We start from the raw sequence: 20,305 nt of genomic DNA on the forward strand, positions 1-20,305 counted from the left end.
TAAAATTGTACGTGTATTTACAGTATCTGCAGAAAGAGTCCCTTCGAAGGCACTCACACACACCCGGACACACGCATACTGACACCCATACCATGTCCCCACACCTCCGAGACGTGAGGATCACGCTCCTAAAATCAGGCAGCTGTTGGGGGAAGAGTTGTTGATTTGTTTTCAACTTTTTTTTTGTAAAGAAAAAAAGCATGGGGGAATGCATTTGGCCATTACAATGCTATTTAAGTTTGTGAATATTAACATATATGGCAGTAACACTGAATATTCCTTTTACATTCTATATACACAGAATGTTATCAAGGTTTTGCGGTCAACAGGATATTCCAAGTTCGGTCTCAATGCTGCTTGTAGTGACTTCTGAATTCATAGAGGGGCTTTCACTAAAAATAATTCAAGTCTATGTGAAATAAGGCACAATCAATATTGATTTGATCTAGGGTAAGGGAAAGGATAAAAACTGGTTCCAAATGATTTCACTATTGGAGAATTAGCTTTGACTCAAAGACACCTGAAATCCCTTATCCTAATTGCCACAGATTTGTTAGAAATAGTTTTCTTTTCCCTGACAAAGCCCAAAGAGAAACGTTTGGGAATTCACATTTTATGATGTTTCAGTCGCCTCAACTAGTCAAAGTGATGTGCACACCTCCCCTCCACTTGGGTCTCCTCCCTCCTTGAGGCTAAAACAAAAACACAGCATGTGAAGTAAGAGTCTTCGCTGTTTTTTGGGAGGAGATTTGTACCACTTGAAGAGTAGCAAATACATATCTGGTTGTCTTTGATAAAAAATAAAATAATGAGTGAAAGAAAAGTAAAAGTAAGTTTGTGACTTTCTTGCCTTTAAAAAATCCCTGTCACCTATTTTTATCTCAGAACGATGAAGCCCCACCAGACATTACAAACAACTGCAACAAATGAGGTTGGCAGTATAAATAACGTCTAGTATTCAAATCTTCATAGTGATCTTGCACACAATCTGTTGAATGTTTTCCGCAGTAGGTGAACCATACCCAACGATGCTGGACAGTCTGTGAAAGGAGTAAGAATTGCAGTTCTGAAGGCCCCTGACTTTGGTTGTTTACAAAGTTCAATCCTGTTTATTGTGATCCTTGGTATCTTCTTCATCTGTATATTCTGATGGTTCTTCTCCTGGTTTTAGGAGTCTGCCTACATAATCATATTTCTCTGAAAGATACATCAAAAGAAAATCAGTAGTGATTAATTTTGTTTACCTCTTACTTATAAAGGATAAGCAAAGCTCTTCCTATTGTTCACTATGGCTAGTCTCTGTACACATGTTAAGGCTCAAAGCAAAGGAACAGGAAGTTATAATGTCAGGAATTCTTTGTGAAAAAGGGCTCTGGTGGCAGTGTTGGTTAAGTGTTGGCCTGCTAACAGGAGAAAGGTGAGACTACCTGATCTCATAAACCCCGAAAGTTCCTATGAGTTGGAATTGACTCCATTTGTTAGAGATTCTTTGTAGGAGGGAGATTTAACTGCTTTTTAATCAAGGATACTGCATCGGAATCACTTGGAGATATTTAATGTGACAAAGGATGTCCTCAAGAACAAACCTCTATGAAGAGTTGGAAATTCACTTGATACTTGTTACTGTGTCTTCTTCGAAGGTTTCAGCATATAGCCTTGTCCCACTATTATTCTATCTCCCATCAACCTCTGTTCTTACAGCTCTGTTACTTTGTTTTTGTTACCAAAGTGTCTAATTTAAAACATTGTATGTCCAAAGTTTTGTTCTTCCTTGGTCGGAATTTAAGTCTGGAGTAAGTGAATTAGCTGACAAATCTGGAGGAACAGGTAAGAGAACTGCCTCCTGTACAATAAATACAAATGCCAAGAAACCAGAGTAGTTGTTGCAAAGGGACCAGGGTCAGAGAACACAACAGGAGGTCAAAAATTGTGTTGAATAATGCCACTATCCACCCCCATCTTTTAATTCCATTTGTTCAAGAGCTTTCTGAAGCTCCCTTGTAGTTGTCCAAAGAGACAAATTGAGGGCAACAAATATTGTTACAGGTTATGATAAAGGAGGATGACACTTTCTCTTTACCGCTTAAAGACAATTCAGAATAAATTATAATTGTAGTATTAACACCAGTTATCAATTCAGTTAAAAACAAAACAAGCCAAATCTACAGCTTTAAGGACAAGTCTTATAAAACTAGTGTTTCATTAGCTTTTAAAAAAGTCTCTAATAGTTTGTAACAGGTCAATTTTTAAATACAGATTTTCAAAATGATCACATGTAGCAATCATTGATATTTAGCTATGTTTAAAATATCATCAAATTTTAATGGCAATGAAAAGAGGGTATCCTAACGCTCTTCAACATTGTGAAAGTTATGTACTTTGACCATGCGTTTTAACATTTTCAAAAACTATAATAAAATGAAGGTACCTTTAAACTGCATTTCCCATTCTCGAACACTCTCCATTTGTACGGCATTCAAATCTGACAGATCATCATATTCATCTCTAAGTGCATCTTTATCTAGGCAAAATGTTGCCAGTCCTCTGGAGGCATCCCTACCAGCAAATATTCCATATGGACCCGCTGAAAAAAGAAATTATTTAGATTACCACATAATGGTATTTTACTAGGAGCACTAGTGACGCAGTGGTTAAATGCTTGGCTGCAAACAGAGAGGTCAGAGGTTCATATACGCCACCAGCTGCTCCACGGGGCAATGAGGTATACCTCTTTTATTGCACTTTGGTTTATGTATTTCATAGACACTGTGTATTTCTTTACAAATTCAAGATATGGGGCAACCCTGCATCAACCAAGTCAATCGGCACCACATTCCTCCCAATGGACTGCACTCGCCTCCTGTCACTGTGCCACGTTTTGGGAACTCCATCACATTTCAAACTTTTTCATAATACACAGTTCCATGTCTACATGATTTTTACATGAACTGATAAACAAAAGCTCCCTGTATTGCTATATTTGCTTCTTTTGTCATGGTTTGGAACCAAATCTGCAATGAATATACATGCCTGTGAGAGACACCTCATAATGACTCATATTTGGTACAAATCCTTAATTTCAAAACTTGTGCAGGCACACGGTAGGATGAGAAATTTCTTAGAAATCTGCCTTTTGACCAGAGCAAGGTGTGTCACAACAAGTTCAAGGATTTCAGATATCTTAAAGCTTGTATTTAGATATGAATATCATAAGGCAGTTAAAGAAAAGAGGAAATGGAAACTGAGTTTCGGAAGTAACTTTGATTAAGGTCAGAAAATATTTCACTAGGGTTCATAGTGGCATCTAAACATAATTAATCAACAGAACATCCACTGACAATGTACCATAGAAAGAATTGTGGACTTTATTTTACTTTCTTCTAGTCTATCTAGGTTATAACTCTGCAAGAGCAGACTCTATCATCTTTGTATAACTGATTATTAGTTCAGTACCTAGCACCATGTTGATGTTCAGCAAATATTTGTTAAATGATTTGAACAGAAATGACCCTATTCAGAAATAAATATAGCTAGCATCATATATAATTACCACAATATATTTATAATTAGTATATAAGTTATTAAATAAAACAATGGTTATAAAAATATTAACTTATAAATTATCAAGGGTTCATGAGGTTGGGAGAGAAGGTGGAGGAGGGAGAAAAATCGAGGAGCTGATACCAAGGGCAGAAGTAGAAAAAAAAAAGTTTAGAAAATGATGATGGCAACATATGTACAAATGTGCTTGACACAATTGATATATGTATGTATTTTGATAAGAGCTGTAAGTGCCCCCAATAAAATGATTTTAAAAAACAAAGAAATACAATAGCATGAATAGTATAAGGTACATTCTCTTCTTCTAGACGTATTAGCTTGCGAGTTGATGATTAGGATTTTGTCTAAAAATTAGGTACCACCCTCTTTGGAGAATAATGACATAATATATACACTGGGAGAAGTGAAACATTCTCAAAGTTTGTCTTTGTAAAATAGCAACAGTCTCGTTCATCTCTGTATCCTTAATGCTTCGCACAGTGACTAGCACGAAGTAGACACCATAAATTCCTTACAAATGAATTAGCAGCATTCCCAAATAAGATGAACTCCAGACTCTGACCCTTAACTTTAAGCAACATCTGCACTCCAACTACACGATAAAAAGATTATTTGATTGTTTAAAACATAGTTATATCAATAAAATAAAATAATCTGATTTTCCACATTAGGAAGTTGGTTATACAGTTCATTAATTTAATGGAATACTATATAACACAATGCACAGACTTAGAAAGGTTGTGGCAGATTAAAATGAAAAAAGTAATTCAGAATTCTGATGGGCTCTGAATAAAAAAAGAACATACATGTGTATATTTCTATATGTATGAAAAAGACAATACACAACAAATTATTAATAGGGGCAATATTTATGGGAATGAACATTTTATTTGGAATAAGTGATAAGGTCCGGTTATTTTAAAATGAGTTTTACAATAAACACCTTCTAAACATTAAAAGCCTAACTTCACTACTTATTGAGTGAGTTTTAGCTTGTGGGTCTAAAAATTATTTGTTACATAAAGAAGGGAAATAATACCTCTTACTACCTTCAACTTATGTTGCAGAGAGGACCAAGTAGATTTTAGGCTTTTTAAGGAGATTACATGCTAAAAATATCCAAAGTACATAATATGACAAAAAAGAATGCTGTAAATTACCTACTGTATATACTCGTGTATGGGCCGAGTTTTCCAGAACATTTTTTAACGTTGTTTTTGTGTTAAAATTCGGAGCCTCAGCTGATATTCAGATGGACTTATACTCGAGTATATAGGCATATCAGACAGAAGTTAGAGAAAACAACATTTAAATCTATAATTATTGAAAAAATGACTGGCCTAATTACTGGCAGTAGCTAACAAAGTGGTCCACAACAAAAGCTTAATATCCAGTTAATAAAAGAAAGTATTTCCTCATGAAAAGGAAACATAAGGAAAAACCCTGTAAATCCCTTGATTTAAAAATGTATAGAAAATGCCTGTATCCAAATTCATACTTGAAAGCATATCAGAAACTGGAATTATGTGTCAGGGGAGTTTGTATACACTTTCAGAGAATTCAAAGTTTCACTTAAATAGACAAAAGTCTAAAAAGTTATGAACACTAATTTGGAGCACCATAAAGCTCATCAGACAGGAGTAAAAACTCCTATGAAAACAGTTCACTGCATGATGCTAGAATTAAAAAATAAGTATTAACAGGGATTAAATAAATGGGTGCTAAAATGAAAATAAAAGCAATTGTTCCATAAAAGTACTTTACTTGCTTTTCTCATTGGTAAACATTTTTCACATCATAACTTGGCTATCAAAAACCATCATTTAATGGCTATATATTTTTTCATTAAATGAATGCATCCATAATTTATTTGATCATTTTCCTATTAATGTAAACTTAGGCTATCATTTAATACTTTTATCTTTCTTTTAAAAGAAGGTACCAATGTCAACATTTATAACTTTGAAACTTTGCCCATTACCACTAATAACTTTCAAGTGTTGAACTAAGCAATTAAGAGAAAGAAATTCAATAGTCTCAATTTACAGAGTAAAATCTGAACTATCTCACAGTCAATTGGAGTTAATTATTTTAGGGAAAATGTTAATTTTCAAACTTAAGCATGACCAATGGGGGTGGGGAAGAAGTGCAGGCTTTGTGGCAATGGCTGCTCTGAGGAGACGGAAACAACAGAAACAGTAACGAAGTATATTTTGTTTCTTGAGAAATAACAGAAATCAAAACCCTGCAAACATTATATAACTTTTAAATTATTACTAAGTCAATGTATTTTCCTTTTTTGAAGCATACACAAAGAAAAAAATCAACTATAGCTATGACAATCTACAAAGCGATACAGAACTTTTCCCCAGCAACCTCAATTTCCTCTCAGTTCCACAAATTAGTGATGACTATTTTTTGTCCTGCCCATTTGGCAGATGAAAAACACAGGAGAGGTTTTTTTCGATTTGCTTAAAATTGCTGATAAAACTGGAAGTACAATTTTTATTTTTCAGACTAATCCAAATAGTGCACCTTGAGTAAACACATATTCACTGCCATGTGCCAACACCAATTCAGAGCAACCTTATAGACAGAGTAGAACTGCCCCTATGGGTTTCTGAGGCTGCAGATCTTCACAGGAGCAGAAAGCCTCATCTTTCTCCAGGAGAGTGGTCAATAGGTTTGAACTGCTGACCTTATAGTTAGGAGCCCTAAGTGTAACTCACAAAGTCACCAGGGCTCCATGAGAAAATATATAATTAACCACAAATGGAGGCACGGAAAGATGACTGACATTTAGAACATTTTGATGTTTGATGATGTTTCTGGTATTGATGATTCCGACTCAGTGACACCATAGGACAGGGTAGAACTGCCCCTGTGCGTTTCCAAGACAAAGTGTTTATAGGAGTAGAAAGCCTAAAGCATTTCAGTAATTACAAAATTTCAGGGGAATGGACATTATAGAATGTCCCTGCTATATCAGAGTTTTAAAGAACTAACAAGAAAGCTCTAGACATTGACATGTTTCTTAACATTCTGACATACACCTCCCTGCCCTGTGAAGAAGGAACAAATAGGTCTTGGAAGAAATACAGCAGAATAAAAGTAAGGACGGCTACCTCCAGCTCACGTACTTGGACATGCATGCTATGCAAAAAACCAAACTTAATGCACCAAGTTGTTATGACTCACAGTGACCCTATAGGACAGGGTAGAACAGCCCCTGTGGGTTTCTGAGACAGTAACTCTTCACTGGAGTAGAAAGCCCATCTTTCTCTTATGGAGTGGCTGGTGGTTTCTAACTGCTGACCTTGTTCAATGTGTAACCACAACACCACAAGGGCTCTTGGGCATATTATCAGGAGGAACCACTTCCTGGAGAAGGGCAGCATGCTTTGTAGAGAGGGTCAATGTAGGCAGATGGTCAGTGGCTGCAATAATGGGCTCACACATAGCAACAGTTGGATGATGCTCACCACCACTACCAGGCGGTGTTTCATTCTGTTGCACATCAGGGTTGCTGTGAGTCAGAAATGACTTGACGGAATCTAGCAGTCACTCTGCAAAAGCCATTCCTCCAGGACACTTCTGAGTATAAATTATAAAGCACACTCATAAATGATAAATAAAAACCCAGAAGAAATGATAATCATAAAAAGAGCAATTAGAAAATCCTCCATTTTTAAATATATCAATATATAGACCAGTCTATTCTCTAATACAATTATCTGCCTACTTCCTTCCCTAATGAGTCCTCAACATTGAATGAATACACAAAGAAAGTAAAATTTTATAAAACATGTTCTGTTTTGGTTGGCTACATTAGAGCGTGAGCTTCAGTCAATTATCTGAGCCAAATTCTAGGCAAAATAATGTTAACTCTAATAAAAAGAATGATTCCATGATTCACATAGTCTCATACACCCTAAATCATATGAAAGAACTTCAGAAAGTTAAGGGAAAAATGCAATAGGGTATCTTCCTACAAATCTTTTGCCCCATTACATTGTCTTTCCCACATACTTAGAATTTTCATCAGGTTTCTGAATAGGTCTTTTGGGGTAACAATTTACTTTGCACTGTAAGACTATAAAGAATTAAAGTTTAAGAACTAGAGTAGGTGTAGTGGGTGGGCTGCTCTGGAAAGGTAGACTTGATGTTTAATACAAAGAACATTCCTCTGTGTCTATCATATGCCCCAAAGCTAAAACAATGTAAACATACATTACATATTGGTTAGAATTCAGATTCAATGTTAGGTTTTAGAGTTGACACAACATCCAGTGAAGATTTTTAAAGTTGAAAATTCAATAAGCTTATTACTTTACTATGTCCTAAAACCCTTGCTTATTTTAATGTAAGCAGGTAGACAGTATAACAGATTCTAGGAAACACACTGACATTGCCTCATTGTGAAACAGCTTTAAAGAATGTAACGAACGAAAAGTCCCAGGAAGAAGTAATGAAATACATAAAAGATAATTTTGTGGTTTTCTGACATGACTGGGAGAATGAGGCTTCTTTCTGCTCCCATAAAGAGTTAGTCTCAGAAACCCACAGTGGCCGTTCGGCCTACAGGCTCACATTGAGTTGGAACTGATTCAACAGCAGTGAGGTTTTTTGGAAGCTCATCATCATGTAGTGTATTTATGAAGAGGAGAGTTTCATGACAAACGACTGTAGTAATTCCCACAATAGAGCCCTGAGTAAAATTTAAACCCACTAAAGTTTATGAAAAGCCCAGTTCCCTGGCCTTGTTTGATAGTCTTTTATAGCTATGAAGTTTTTTGAAAATCTAGAAATTACTTCTGTATTGGGTAATTTTCTCCCCGCCAAATTAACAACGAGTCAAGGAACAAATACAAAAATACATAAAAGAACTTAATGAAATTCAACTAATAAATATTACTTCTATAGAGAAGGTCTCACTGCTATTGAGTTGGTTCCAACAGAGACCCTACAGGATAGAAAAGAACTGGCCCTGAGGAGTTTTACAACTCTAAATCTCTATGTAAGTATAAATCTCTAGGTAAAAAAAATTTCTCCCAGAGTGGCTGGTAGGTTTTAACTGAGGACTTCAAAGTTAGCAGCCTAATATGTAATCCACTACGCTTCCAAGAAAGCTTTCCAAGAGATCTAGGTTACCCTGGGTTCTAAAGGCTCTAATTCTACCACTTACCCCAATGTACATCACAGGGTAAATCTCCATTTACTTAGTTCACATGTCTCTCTTGTAAATTGAGTAAATTATTCTACCTGATTAAAACTGGAGGGCAAACTAGAAAATCTCTAGAGTGTTTTAATTCTATGAAGGCCTGAAAAGTCAACCTCGCTTCTAAAATTCACACCAAAGATTCTAGCAACAACAATGTGGACTGAACTCATGCCTTATCGCCTAGGCGCCTGGATAGGATAGGGAAGGGAAGATTTAAAAAAATTAAACGGTAGAGATAATACTTTTTAAGTGTTGGGGAGAGGGAAGAGATTATTCTCTAAATAGTACTGACGCCATGAGGTAGCCTGTTTAAAAAAATCAGAAGATTTATCTTAAATTCTAAATGGAATTATATAAACCTATGAAAGTATAAAAGAAATTACAGAAATTGTTTTTACAATCTTTAAGTACAAAAGGTCATTAAGTATAAAGCAAATCTTAGCAGTCAAAAAAGAGCAATTTTAATGTACGAAACTAAACATTTCTGTATTTTATAATAAAAGGCGAAATAGCTCACACCACTGACTTTTATTTTATAAAAAGTACCTAAAATTTATAAGACCAATATCGCAATTGAAAAACTGTGGGCTGAGGACATTTGCACAGACACCTCATAAAAAAGGAAACAAAAGGACCCCAAAAGCATTTAGGCTATGCAACTTCACTGACACAATGGGAAATGCAATTAAGAATATTGAGATACCATTTTAATTATCACCAACAAAATCCTAGTTAAGAGTAGAATCATGGTAACAAAGGGGGGCAAACATCTCAAATACGAATTAACCCAAAACAGGCTTCTTGCCAATATTAATAGAAGACAAAGGCAAAATAAGACTGAAAGTTTGAAGTACAATAAGTCGATCTACAATCTAATCTTAAACCTAAACTATTATCCCCAAGTGAGAATACAAAGTTTTTTCTACCAATAAAATATTGTAGAATGTACTTAACTAAAATCGAATCCTAGGATAAAGAGTAAGATGGAAGAAACAGCAATGAATAAAGTATGTGATAAGCTACTTTTTGGTAAGCTAAATGAAGACTATTTTTTTAAGTGGGCAATAATGCAATTAATTTGAGAGTGGAATTTTAATAACATGGAAAACAAGGTGAGAGATAATACTTTCTAACCAGGATCTCAACAAACGGTTCCAGGGGACATCATCCACATTTGTATACATAGTAATTTTATATATTAAGAAAAATTTTGTCAAATGGGAGGGAGTAAAGACACTTCAAGCAACAGCATTTTCTAATTCACACAAAAAATGACATTTGGCATATTGTTCAGAAGAATAGGATAGTGTGCATGGCAAAGGTAAGGAAATCACCCCAGAAATAAACAGCCTATAGTCATATCAGAGGGTTAAAAAGTAGGATAAAGAACATCAATCAGAATAGGAAAAAAGGTAGAAAAAGAGGCAAAGAAATCACAAAAAATAAGGTAAAAATATACCTAAATATAATTGGAGATAATTGGTAAAACACCTGGAGGACAGACGTTATGTTGAGTGAAATTAGTCAATCACAAAAGACAAATAATGTATGGTATGAGAACACAGTTATTAAAGATGAAACAAAGCAAAACACATGAAAAGATTCTCAGCTTAAAAACCAAACAAGACTTTATTGGTTACCAGGAAGTCTCAGGCTAGTGGGTAGACAAGTGTTAACTTGGGTGGAAGAAAATAACAAGAGATGGGCAAAAAATGGTGGAAACAGGGCAAGACAATGAGGTTTGATGAATTGTTCAACGCAAAACCGATGATCTGCTTGGCCAACCTTCACCTAATTCACAATAAAGTTTAAAAAAACACATAACTAAATAGTAATTACAAAAACTATAATTGGAAAAGACAGTTTTAAAATTAAAGACTAGATTTAATTTTAGGGAGGGAATCAGCTATACGCTATTTCTAACACAAAAATAAAACACCACCACAGACTCATTGAAAGTAAAGAGATGAGAAAAGATATATTGAGCTAAGTCATCAAGAGTCACCGGGTGTCCAGGAGGATGGCTAAGAGAAAAAACAAAACAAAAAAACAGAAAATAATAAATGTTGAGGAGGATGAGGGGAAATTGAAATCTTTATCCTGTTGGTGGAAATGCAAAGTGGTACAGTCACTGTGGGAAAATAGTGTGGTGATTCCTCAAAAAGCTGAAAATGTAACTATAGTATGACCCAAAAGATGACCCTAGAATACACAGAAGATTTGAAAGCAGAGACCCAAGACACCAATGTTCATTGTAACCCTAATTACAACAGCTCAAAGTGGAATGTGTGGCTAGTTGTCTCCATGAACTGTTTCCTATGCCGGGATGTCAGTTAGGAATGGTTCCCAGCTACCATTATTGAACGTTTTACCCAAAAATTCCAGGAAGAATCTTAACCAAATGGGAGAAAATGGAGAACAGACTGTCATATTCTCATAAATTCTAGATACTTTCTGGAGACATGGAGTGTGAATGAACTCCTGAAACTATTACCCCGAAATCAGCATTAAATCTTAAACCATAAATATTCCGTGTGTTTGTTAATGAGAGCATCAGTTCATGACAAGAGCGTGAGAACGGTTCACAACTTGAAGAATTTATCACTATATTGTACATATAGAAATTGCTGAAAGGGTGTACAAAAGGGGGAAACAAGGAATAAAAAGATAATGGAATTTTCCCATGAAAAATTTGAAGCTCCCTCATGCTTCACTGTGTATATTCTCAGCGACAACCCAATTAAAAACAAAAAAAAGTTACTGGAGGTGAAAACCCTCACCCCACCCAGAGATGCCTTCAAAGACAGGCCTGCCTCCATCCTTTTGAAAGGTCTCAGCCTGGAAAACCCATGGAGAGGTTCTACTCTGCCCACCTCAGGTTGTCCTACTCACCTGTAACTAAGAAAAATCAAAACAGAGGTGAAATTCAAATTTGAAAACAAGACGGATAGCACAATCTAGACGGGTTTAGTTTGTTCATTACAGTTGTATAGTTAGCATAGTACTAATGCTGGCTTAGAACAGTCTCACAACCAATCTTTGTACTTGGTGGCTCCTTTAGACCCCTGCTTAAATGCCAACCCCTTTTTTCTTAGCAAGTAAATATAAATAGGTACCTTTCTTAATCATCTAATGTAAATAAGATTCTTTCTTATACTCTGTTGTGTATCCTACTCATTTCTTTCACAGCATACTTACAGATTAGAATTATGTATTGAAATACTGTACTTGTTTATTATATGACTTCAGTAGACATTAAACTACTTGAGGGCAGGGATGTGTCAGTTTTGAAGACTAAGTTCCCAATAATTGTAACTGATTTGTAAGGCTTTCCTATAACCCAGGAGCTGCCTTTTTAGTATTTAAAAATGCTAAAAAAAAAAAAAAATGCTAAAGATCCTGAAGCAGGATGTGAGCTTCAAAAGAGTACAGCAATTATTTAAACTTGCTTGTTATGGGCATACAGGGAAGAAGCTGTCTATCCATAGATTGTAGAATTTAAAGAACTTGAATGACTAACCGTTAGTAAATAGATTTTTCCCTTCTTCATGCTTAATATCTCTGGTTTCATATTTGTTTTAAGCTATCTTTGATAGCTTTAGGAGCCCTGGTGGTGTGGTGGTTACAATATGGAATGCTAACTGCAAGGTCAGCAGTTTGAAACCACCAGTTACTCTTTGGGAGAAAGAGGGAGCCGTCTACTCCTTTAAAGATGATCATCTTTAATCTTTTAGGGGGCAGTTCTACCCTGTCCTATAGGGTTGCTATGAGTGGGTATTAATTTGATGGCAATGAGTTTGGGTTTATAATTTTTGCTTTAAGACGAATACATGTCTTTCAAAGAATAAATGCAGTAAAATGATGTTGAATTTAGAGGAGTTAACCATATTGTAAAAACAACTAGTTGAAATTTGAGTGGCATGTCAAACTGATCCTTTTATTTAATTGGTAGTTAATGGTAGAGGCCCTGGGTGATACACTCAGTTAACACATTCCACTGTTAACTTAAAGGCTGGTGGTCCAAGTTGACCAAAGGGCACCTTGAAAGAAAGGTGTGGCAATTTACTTCCCAAAACAAACAACTAATGAAAATTTTACTGACACAAGTTGGATGGGTGGGTGGGAGGTGGTATTTGCTAAGAGTTGAAATCAAGTCAATAGCAATTGGCTTTACGGGGTAGGTATGGGCATTAATCCAAACAAACCTCATCATCTGCTTCAATAGAAGCGTGTAGAAGAATTGGAGAGTCAACTTTTGGACATCTATGAAGAAATGGCAGGTTGGGCTTGGCCTATAGGAACATGCTACAACTGAAGTTTTACAAATTGTTAATTAAAAAGTAACACAGTGAAGATAAAATTCAAAAGTGAAAAAAGGTGAAAGGTACAGGTAGTTATCCTTGTCCTATGCTACTACATATTAGGAAAAGAGGTACTTCTTATGTGATTTCTTTTTATTTTCAATGAAGTTTAAATGGTAAGGTAGTAATTGAGAAAATATGGCTTTGGTATTGTATACTTTCTTGCTATCATAAATAAAAATACTGTCTTGGCAGTATTTTATTTTGATAATTTTTAAAAATTATAGTACCTGTTGGGAGTCTTCATTTATGATCCTGTAAACATGTATAACTGTAATCATACTATAATGGGAAAGGATGGCTTGTTAAACCACCTAGATCTGGGTTTGAATTCTAGTTTTGCCACTTACTTACTATTGATTTTGGCAAAAATTGAATTTCTACATCCCTAAAATGGGTACATCACCTATTTTATAGGATCGCAAAGGAGCCTGGAAATGGTTACAAGGTGAACTACTAACCTCAGGGTCAGCAGCTTGAAAGATACTCCTTTCTGCTTCTGCAGAGTTAGTCTCCGAAACACACAGGGGCAGTTCTACCCTGCCCTACAGGGTTGCCATGAGTCAGAATTAACTCAATGGCAGTGGGTTTGGTTTTTTTGGTTATGGGACAGTAATAAAAAGTAAATGAGTACCCTCCTCCTTCTACCCTGACCCCTAGAATCAATGCTATACAACTCTGGGAAGATGGAAATATTCTATCATGTATACTGTTCAGTAACATAGGCACTTAAAAATAACTCCTGAGGCAGAAACTCACTTTATAATTTTGATAAATTTAAACAGCCACATGTGGCATGTAGCAACCAGACCGGGCAGCACATAGTCATGAACGTGTGTCTTTGAGGATTTAAATCCTTATCGAAACCAGAAGAGGACAAACGAAAAACAGAGTCACTTAAGTTTAACCCAGAATGCTGACTACTAGAACCGTGGGCAGATTTTGTTAAATATATCTGGATTTGAATATCATATTTGTCTGTCTCAAACCAATTTATGTAAGATACCTGAATCTTATATTTCCTATCTGTAGGCAAAGGAGTCCTGGGAGTGCAGCAGTAAGCAATCAGCGGCGGGTCCCTAGCAGATCCTCTTTGAGAAAACGATGTGGCAGTCTGCTTCCGTAGAGATTTACAGCCTTGGAAACCTTATGGAGCAGCTCTACTCTGTCCTATAGGGTTACTATGGTTGGAATCAACTTCTCAGCAATGCATTTTATGGGCACCTGTAGGATGGGAATACCTACCAACCTTATTGGGGCATTGTGGAAATGCCAAACAAATGGATCCAATGTAGCAGGTGCTTCACAAATCTGGTTTCCTTTCTCTTCTCAGTCATTGTTTCTTATGTGACCATACTTTCCCCACAAGCTGGCCAAGTGCTTGAACTGTTACTAAATTTAATATCGACAAATGCAGTTAATACCAACTGCTTGCCAATATGTGTTTACCTCACTAAATTATCAGTATTTAAGAACCCGAAACTTAAAAACCACAAATTTCTGCCATATTATAAAAACCTCACAAAAATAATCTTGAACTCTAAAACCATTATTGTGTAATGAAAGGTGTTAGTTAAGCATAGAAACCAGGTTTTCTAGCTTAGATAATTCTTTCAAGCTACTGAGAATTTTCAGATGATTCCTGTCTCTAATTTTTTCTACTACTAAATTTATTTGAGGATGAAAACGAAAATCAACCCCCAAACCAAACTTCTATTTTACAGCCAGGTAATGGCTTCCAGACTTTGTTAGAAAGTGTTACTACATCCCAAGTCCATAAAATGCTCAGGCTATTCAAAGTTCATTTTAATAATAAAATATTATCAATATTTCTATTAGGCTGTTGATAAATACTTAGGAATACAATTGAACATCATCCTTAGGCTGTTGATCAGAACCTGCAACCTAGTGAAAGCTACCCTGAGACTGACTTCTCTGTTATATGGGAAGCCTCCTCAATGCTCAAGCCACACATTACACCTATGACTCTTATCTTAAGTTTTAAATTTGTCACATATCATTTGCTATCAGAGGCTGCCAAACTATCTATGGCTGTCTCTAACAGCTATTTTCAGAGAGTAGCAAGGCCTAAATGGGCAAGCACTAATATGCCTTGACTACATCATTTAAAAAAAAATTTATGGGGGGCTCGTACAACTCTTATCACAATCCATACATCCATCCATTGTGTCAAGCACATTTGTACATCTGTTGCTATCATCATTCTCAAAACATTTCCTTTCTACTTGAGCCCTTGGTATAAGCTCATTTTTTCCCCTCCCTCCCGGCTCCCACCTTGACTACATCTTTAGTGCCAGTTTAGACAAGGAGTGCAAAAGCAGATGTTTTAGTTTGGTAAGTGCCACTAAAAAATTTAATCTGCACACAATTTCTAATTACTAAATGGATATTTTAATACCAATGGGGGAGAGTTTTAAAAAAGTATATCGTTTCATAAAATCTCAATTGCAGATTTGAAATCTCATTCATGTCTATTAAACTGGTAATTTACAAGTATGCATTCAATAAAGGTAAGGAGGTACAAAATACTGTCAGTCCCTGGGTTTAACAAAATTAACTATTTAATTTGGCCTATCTGTTTAAATACTGTACTTTGGCCCCATTCTCTTATCCCACATGCTCTAAAGTCAATAAAAAGAAGTATTAATCATTTGTGCTGATATAAGTCAGCAGACACCTGGTGTTCATATTAATCTAGGCAGAAGCAAGAACCTTATAAATTATGACTTGGTTGGGTTGAATATAGATATATACACACAAATACAAACAGCTCAGAAATCAATTAAGTACTTCAACACTAAAGACCTCCAATTTCTTATCTCTAGACTTAGCGACAAACAAACCACAGTACTGAAAGTGGTAGTATATATGTGTCAACAAATCTGTATTAACAGGAGGGAATGAATTTGATTTTACACTGCCAATGCCCTTGAATTTAAGGCCTGCTTTTGAGTAAAAGGTCACATTAGACCCCCCAATTTTTATCATGCCGTCTTCTGTAGTCACTTAAATTAAAAAAAAAAAGGCTTAGTACTAATTACTACATACAAAGAATGCAGGATGTTGCTCTATTTCACAGTATAACAACAGGTTCCATGAATCTGAATCAAAGTTCACTAGAACATGAAATGTATGCTACAACTACAAGGTAAAAAGGCTTCCAAATCAACTACCCCGCATAAAAGTTCTCTGAAAGCAAAGTTCTAAAAATCCTGAACTTGCAGAAGTGGTGCATGGGGGTATTAACTTATAGTTCTTGTAGATTTCTCTCAAGTTCAGCTAAATGAAAACACAGTAAATCCCATCAACACGTATTTGGATATTTGCCTTCTTACTTTCCACCCCTTCTGCCCCGCCTTCCAAAAAAAAAAAAAAGACAGGACAGACACGCCTGCTGGGTATAAGAGCTCCACCCCCAAAACTAAGGGAGAATACTGTAGCCAGGCTTTAAAGACTGCATTCAGGTCTGTTCTCATCCCACGTTGTTAATCTTGGAAAGCTATTACCAACTTAAACTGGTTTAAAAAAAATAAAAAGAGTTCCATGTTTCTGTGTTTGTACTTCACAGGTTGGGTCCTAGAACTATGTGTTTCTAAACGTGGCTTTCTGGGCAGTAAGTAGTGTACAGAAAGAGAAGATCAGGGAGGGGTGGGGGGGAGAAAGCAAAGCAAAGCAAACTAAATCTCTTGTGTCTTTACTTTAGACATCTCCCCTCATTCCTGCCCCCACCCATCCTAATAACCAGAAAGCTCAGGAAAGGTTGGGGGGCCGGTGTGACTAGGGGCTATAAAGACTGAAGAATTCAGCAACAGAAAAGGCCAGAAGAGAAATGGGATGCGAGAAGGATGATTCCTGGGAGCTGGTGCCTGGGAAGCCACTGGGACCATGACTTGGAAGAAAAGCTGGAGGTGCCTGCGGCTGGGGGTGTGTGCGTGGGGCCGGCCGTCCCAGGTGCGGCAGTCCAGGCGCCGGGCTCGGCCGACGGCTGGGCAAAATACCCCGGTACCTAGGGGCCATCCCGTCAGAAGGGGGTCGTGCTTGAACGGCAGGGGTCCTCCCCCCCCTTTCTCCTCCTCACCGGGGCCGTAGAACTTGCTGCCTTTGGTCACGTCGAAGACTTTCCCATTGACCGCGAGCAGGATGCGCGGATTGAGGGACCCGTCGTACTGGCGCAGCTGTTCCAAGCTGAAGTCCCGCTTCTTCATACGAGGCAGAGAGGCGGCGGGACTCTCCTCGCCCGCCCCAGCGCCGGCGCCCAGACCCCTTCGCCCCCAGCGCACCCACAGCCGGTAGGCCCCCAGCAGCACCAGCGTCACCAGCACCACGTTCAGCAGCATCTCCCCGCCCCCCGTCAGAAGCGCCAACGCCGCCGCCGCCCAGCCGCCCCCTTCGGCTGCCGCTCCCGCGCCGCCCGGGCTCTCGCTGCTGCCGTCGCTGCCGCTCTCGCTGCCACTCCCCAGGGTGCCTAGCTTCACGTCCCCATCACCCGCCGCCATCACTGCCCGCCAGCGCCTTCCTCCTCTTCCCCGCCCCCTGCCCTCCCCAACTCCACCGCCGGCCCCGCCCATGTGGGGGCCACCCAGCCAATAAGGTGAGGGGAGGGGGCGGGGTCCGGCCCGCACCCGATTGGATGTTGACGGGGTAACGTTGCCTCCGCTCTCTCCGTTCCCCTCCCTTCTTTTGCTGGCCGCGCTCGCGTGCTATGCCCCGCCCCTCTCGCCCCACACTTCCCTGCTGTGGCGCGTGGCCTCCGCTTCAGGCCGTGGGGCGGGCCTGAAGAAAAGATGCTGAGCCGGCTGGGCGCGCGCGCGCGCGAGCGGGTACGAGCCGGGCGAGACTACTGCGCGTGCGCGAATTCCGGAGCGCCACGTGCTCGCCTTTACCCTGCACATCCTTCGGCAGACACGCTCCGCCCACTCTGCTCGCTGTGCGCGTGCGCCTCGGGAACGCTTCCCTTCCCAGGCCTAGGTTCTCGCCCGCGAGCTCCCGCCGCTGCTTTGGCCCCGCCTCGGAGGTCCACGCACAGTGGGGCGGTTGCAGGGGCGGGGCCCGGCGGGAGCTCTTCTACGGCGCTCACTCGTGCCACTGCGGGCCCTGTCGGATGGCGGGCGCTCCTCGTCCGGGCGTCCTCGTGTCGTCAGGAAGCCGGAGCGTGGGCGCGCTCACCGAAGGCTGCCTCCCAGGAGTTTTGGAGACTAGGTGGAGACTTTCTGGCACGACAAGAATGGGTGGAGCCCGAATTGGGGTTCTTGGGCATCCGGAGGAAAGGAGAGCGAGGGGCGCTACCGTTCAGCCATTCCCTGGGGATTTGGGCCAGATTTTCTTTAGATTTCAGACTTATGAACGCGTTATTTCTTGCCTCATAGTCCCTGCAGCGGGAGGGACGTGGGAAGGATGAGATGGTCATATTCGCTCGTTCTTTTGAGTCACCCTTTAACCTCTCGCCCAATTGTCACCTCCGGGTCAGGGAAGACTTGGGGGACGCTCCTTCCGCACGTCGTGGACGTGCTTCATCTGCTCCATGTTTGTTCCCATTTTGTCGAGGGGACTTATGAGACCTACCTGATGTGATGCATGAATGTCGGTGCATCAAGAAAAGGGTCGTTTTCCTTTAATCCCGATGAACCAATGGGCAGAGCCCTGGTGCTATAGCGGTTACACGCGTTGGCTTTTAATTTAGAGGTTATTAGTTTGAAACCACCAGCTGCTCCGCAGGGGAAAAGTGAGGTTTTTCTACTCCCGTATTGAGTTGTAATCTCAGAAACCCACAAGGGCAGTTCTCCCCTGCCCTATAGGATCACCAGGAGTCAGAATTGATGGCAGTATTTTCTTAGTTGAAGATTCCGAAGTGAGGATCAGAAAACTTTCCTAGAGAGATTATCTAGCAACCAAGTGTTTAAAGATTTGGAGAGAGCTTGGGGTAAGAGGATGGGGCGGGGCGGGGTAGGGTGGGGCGCGAATTGGAGTTTGTAGGCTGCTGTATTTGTGCAACAAGTGAAGAGTCAACTCGTGGAATTGGAGCAGAGGTCGCCAAATTTGTTAGGGCCAAAACAAAAAACCAGACTCACTTCAGACTTAGAGTGATTTTATGGATTGAGTGGAATTATCCTATGGGTTTCTGAGGCTATCAATCTTTGGGGAGCAGAAAGCATCTCTCACCGAGTGGCCCTTGGGTTAGAACTGCTGTTCTTGTGGTTAGCAGCCCAACACTTAATTCACTATGCTACCAGTGCACCTTATTAAGGGGCCAGATGGTAATATTTTAGGCTCTGCAAGCCTTAGGCCCCTGCCAGCAATCCAACTCTGTTGTAGTGTGAAAGCAACTATGTTGCTAGCTGCTTTCCATTTGGCCAGAATCGTGGTGACCCTATATGCACAATGGGATTGTGCCATTGTGATCCACAGGGTTTTCTTTGGCTGATTTTTTGAAGTAGATTGCCGTAGATAATACTTATATAAAGGAGCATGGCAGTGTTCCAGCAAAACTATTTGTGAACACCGAATTTAGAAATCAAAGTAATATCAGCTGTCATGAAATAATATTCTCATTGTCCCCAATCATTTAAAAATGTAAAACCTATTCATAGCTCTGGGGAGGTGCAGAAACAGGTTGTTGACCTCTATATTATAGCTAGTTTCTTGAGGTAGAGTGAACAGGGCTTGCTTCGGTTTAACTAAGGTGACCATATAATCTATCCTTTAATCTAGCTCACTTGGACATGGAATGGAGCCATATTAATCACAAGGCAGATAGTAATGAATCTTTTTGTCTCAGGAACAACTGGAATCAATAGTTACCCAAAGGTTGAGAGTTAGTAGAAGTAAGAATTGCTTTCTCACTGCCATCAAGTCAATTCCAACTCGTGAGACTTGACAAAAAGGGATGTGCCAACAATGCAAAGGAAATTGGAGAGACGCTGGTTTGGGGGGAAATCAGTTCTAGGTATCATATAGATGGGATAACATTAACAGGAGAAAAGCATCCCAAAGGCCCTATAACAGGCAACTCCTTATATCTTACTGTCTAGAATAGAAATGAGTCACTAGCTTATCTCTGAAGCTGTAAATGACAAGTGTGTGGGGGCGGGCAGGACTTCAATGATTGCTTAGTGCTTGTCAGGCTTTGGGGCAGTTCTTAGGT

The 20,305-nt window shown here is 39.1% G+C and overlaps 1 protein-coding gene across 1 annotated transcript; it reads right to left on the bottom strand.

Annotated features, from left to right (window-relative positions):
• Positions 1-209: 209 nt before the first annotated feature.
• PGRMC2 (progesterone receptor membrane component 2) lies at positions 210-17,675 on the bottom strand. Its single transcript, XM_004711851.4, has 3 exons — positions 17,243-17,675; positions 2,429-2,584; positions 210-1,197 (listed from the first exon to the last, which is right to left on the bottom strand). The coding sequence occupies exons 1-3, from the start codon at positions 17,658-17,660 to the stop codon at positions 1,100-1,102; spliced, it is 672 nt and encodes a 223-aa protein (XP_004711908.2). The 5' UTR covers positions 17,661-17,675; the 3' UTR covers positions 210-1,099.
• Positions 17,676-20,305: the final 2,630 nt, after the last annotated feature.

Source organism: Echinops telfairi, unplaced genomic scaffold (genome assembly GCF_000313985.2).
Source record: "Echinops telfairi isolate 266 unplaced genomic scaffold, ASM31398v2 ScPeMD7_14;HRSCAF=57, whole genome shotgun sequence".
Lineage (NCBI taxonomy): Eukaryota > Metazoa > Chordata > Mammalia > Afrosoricida > Tenrecidae > Echinops > Echinops telfairi.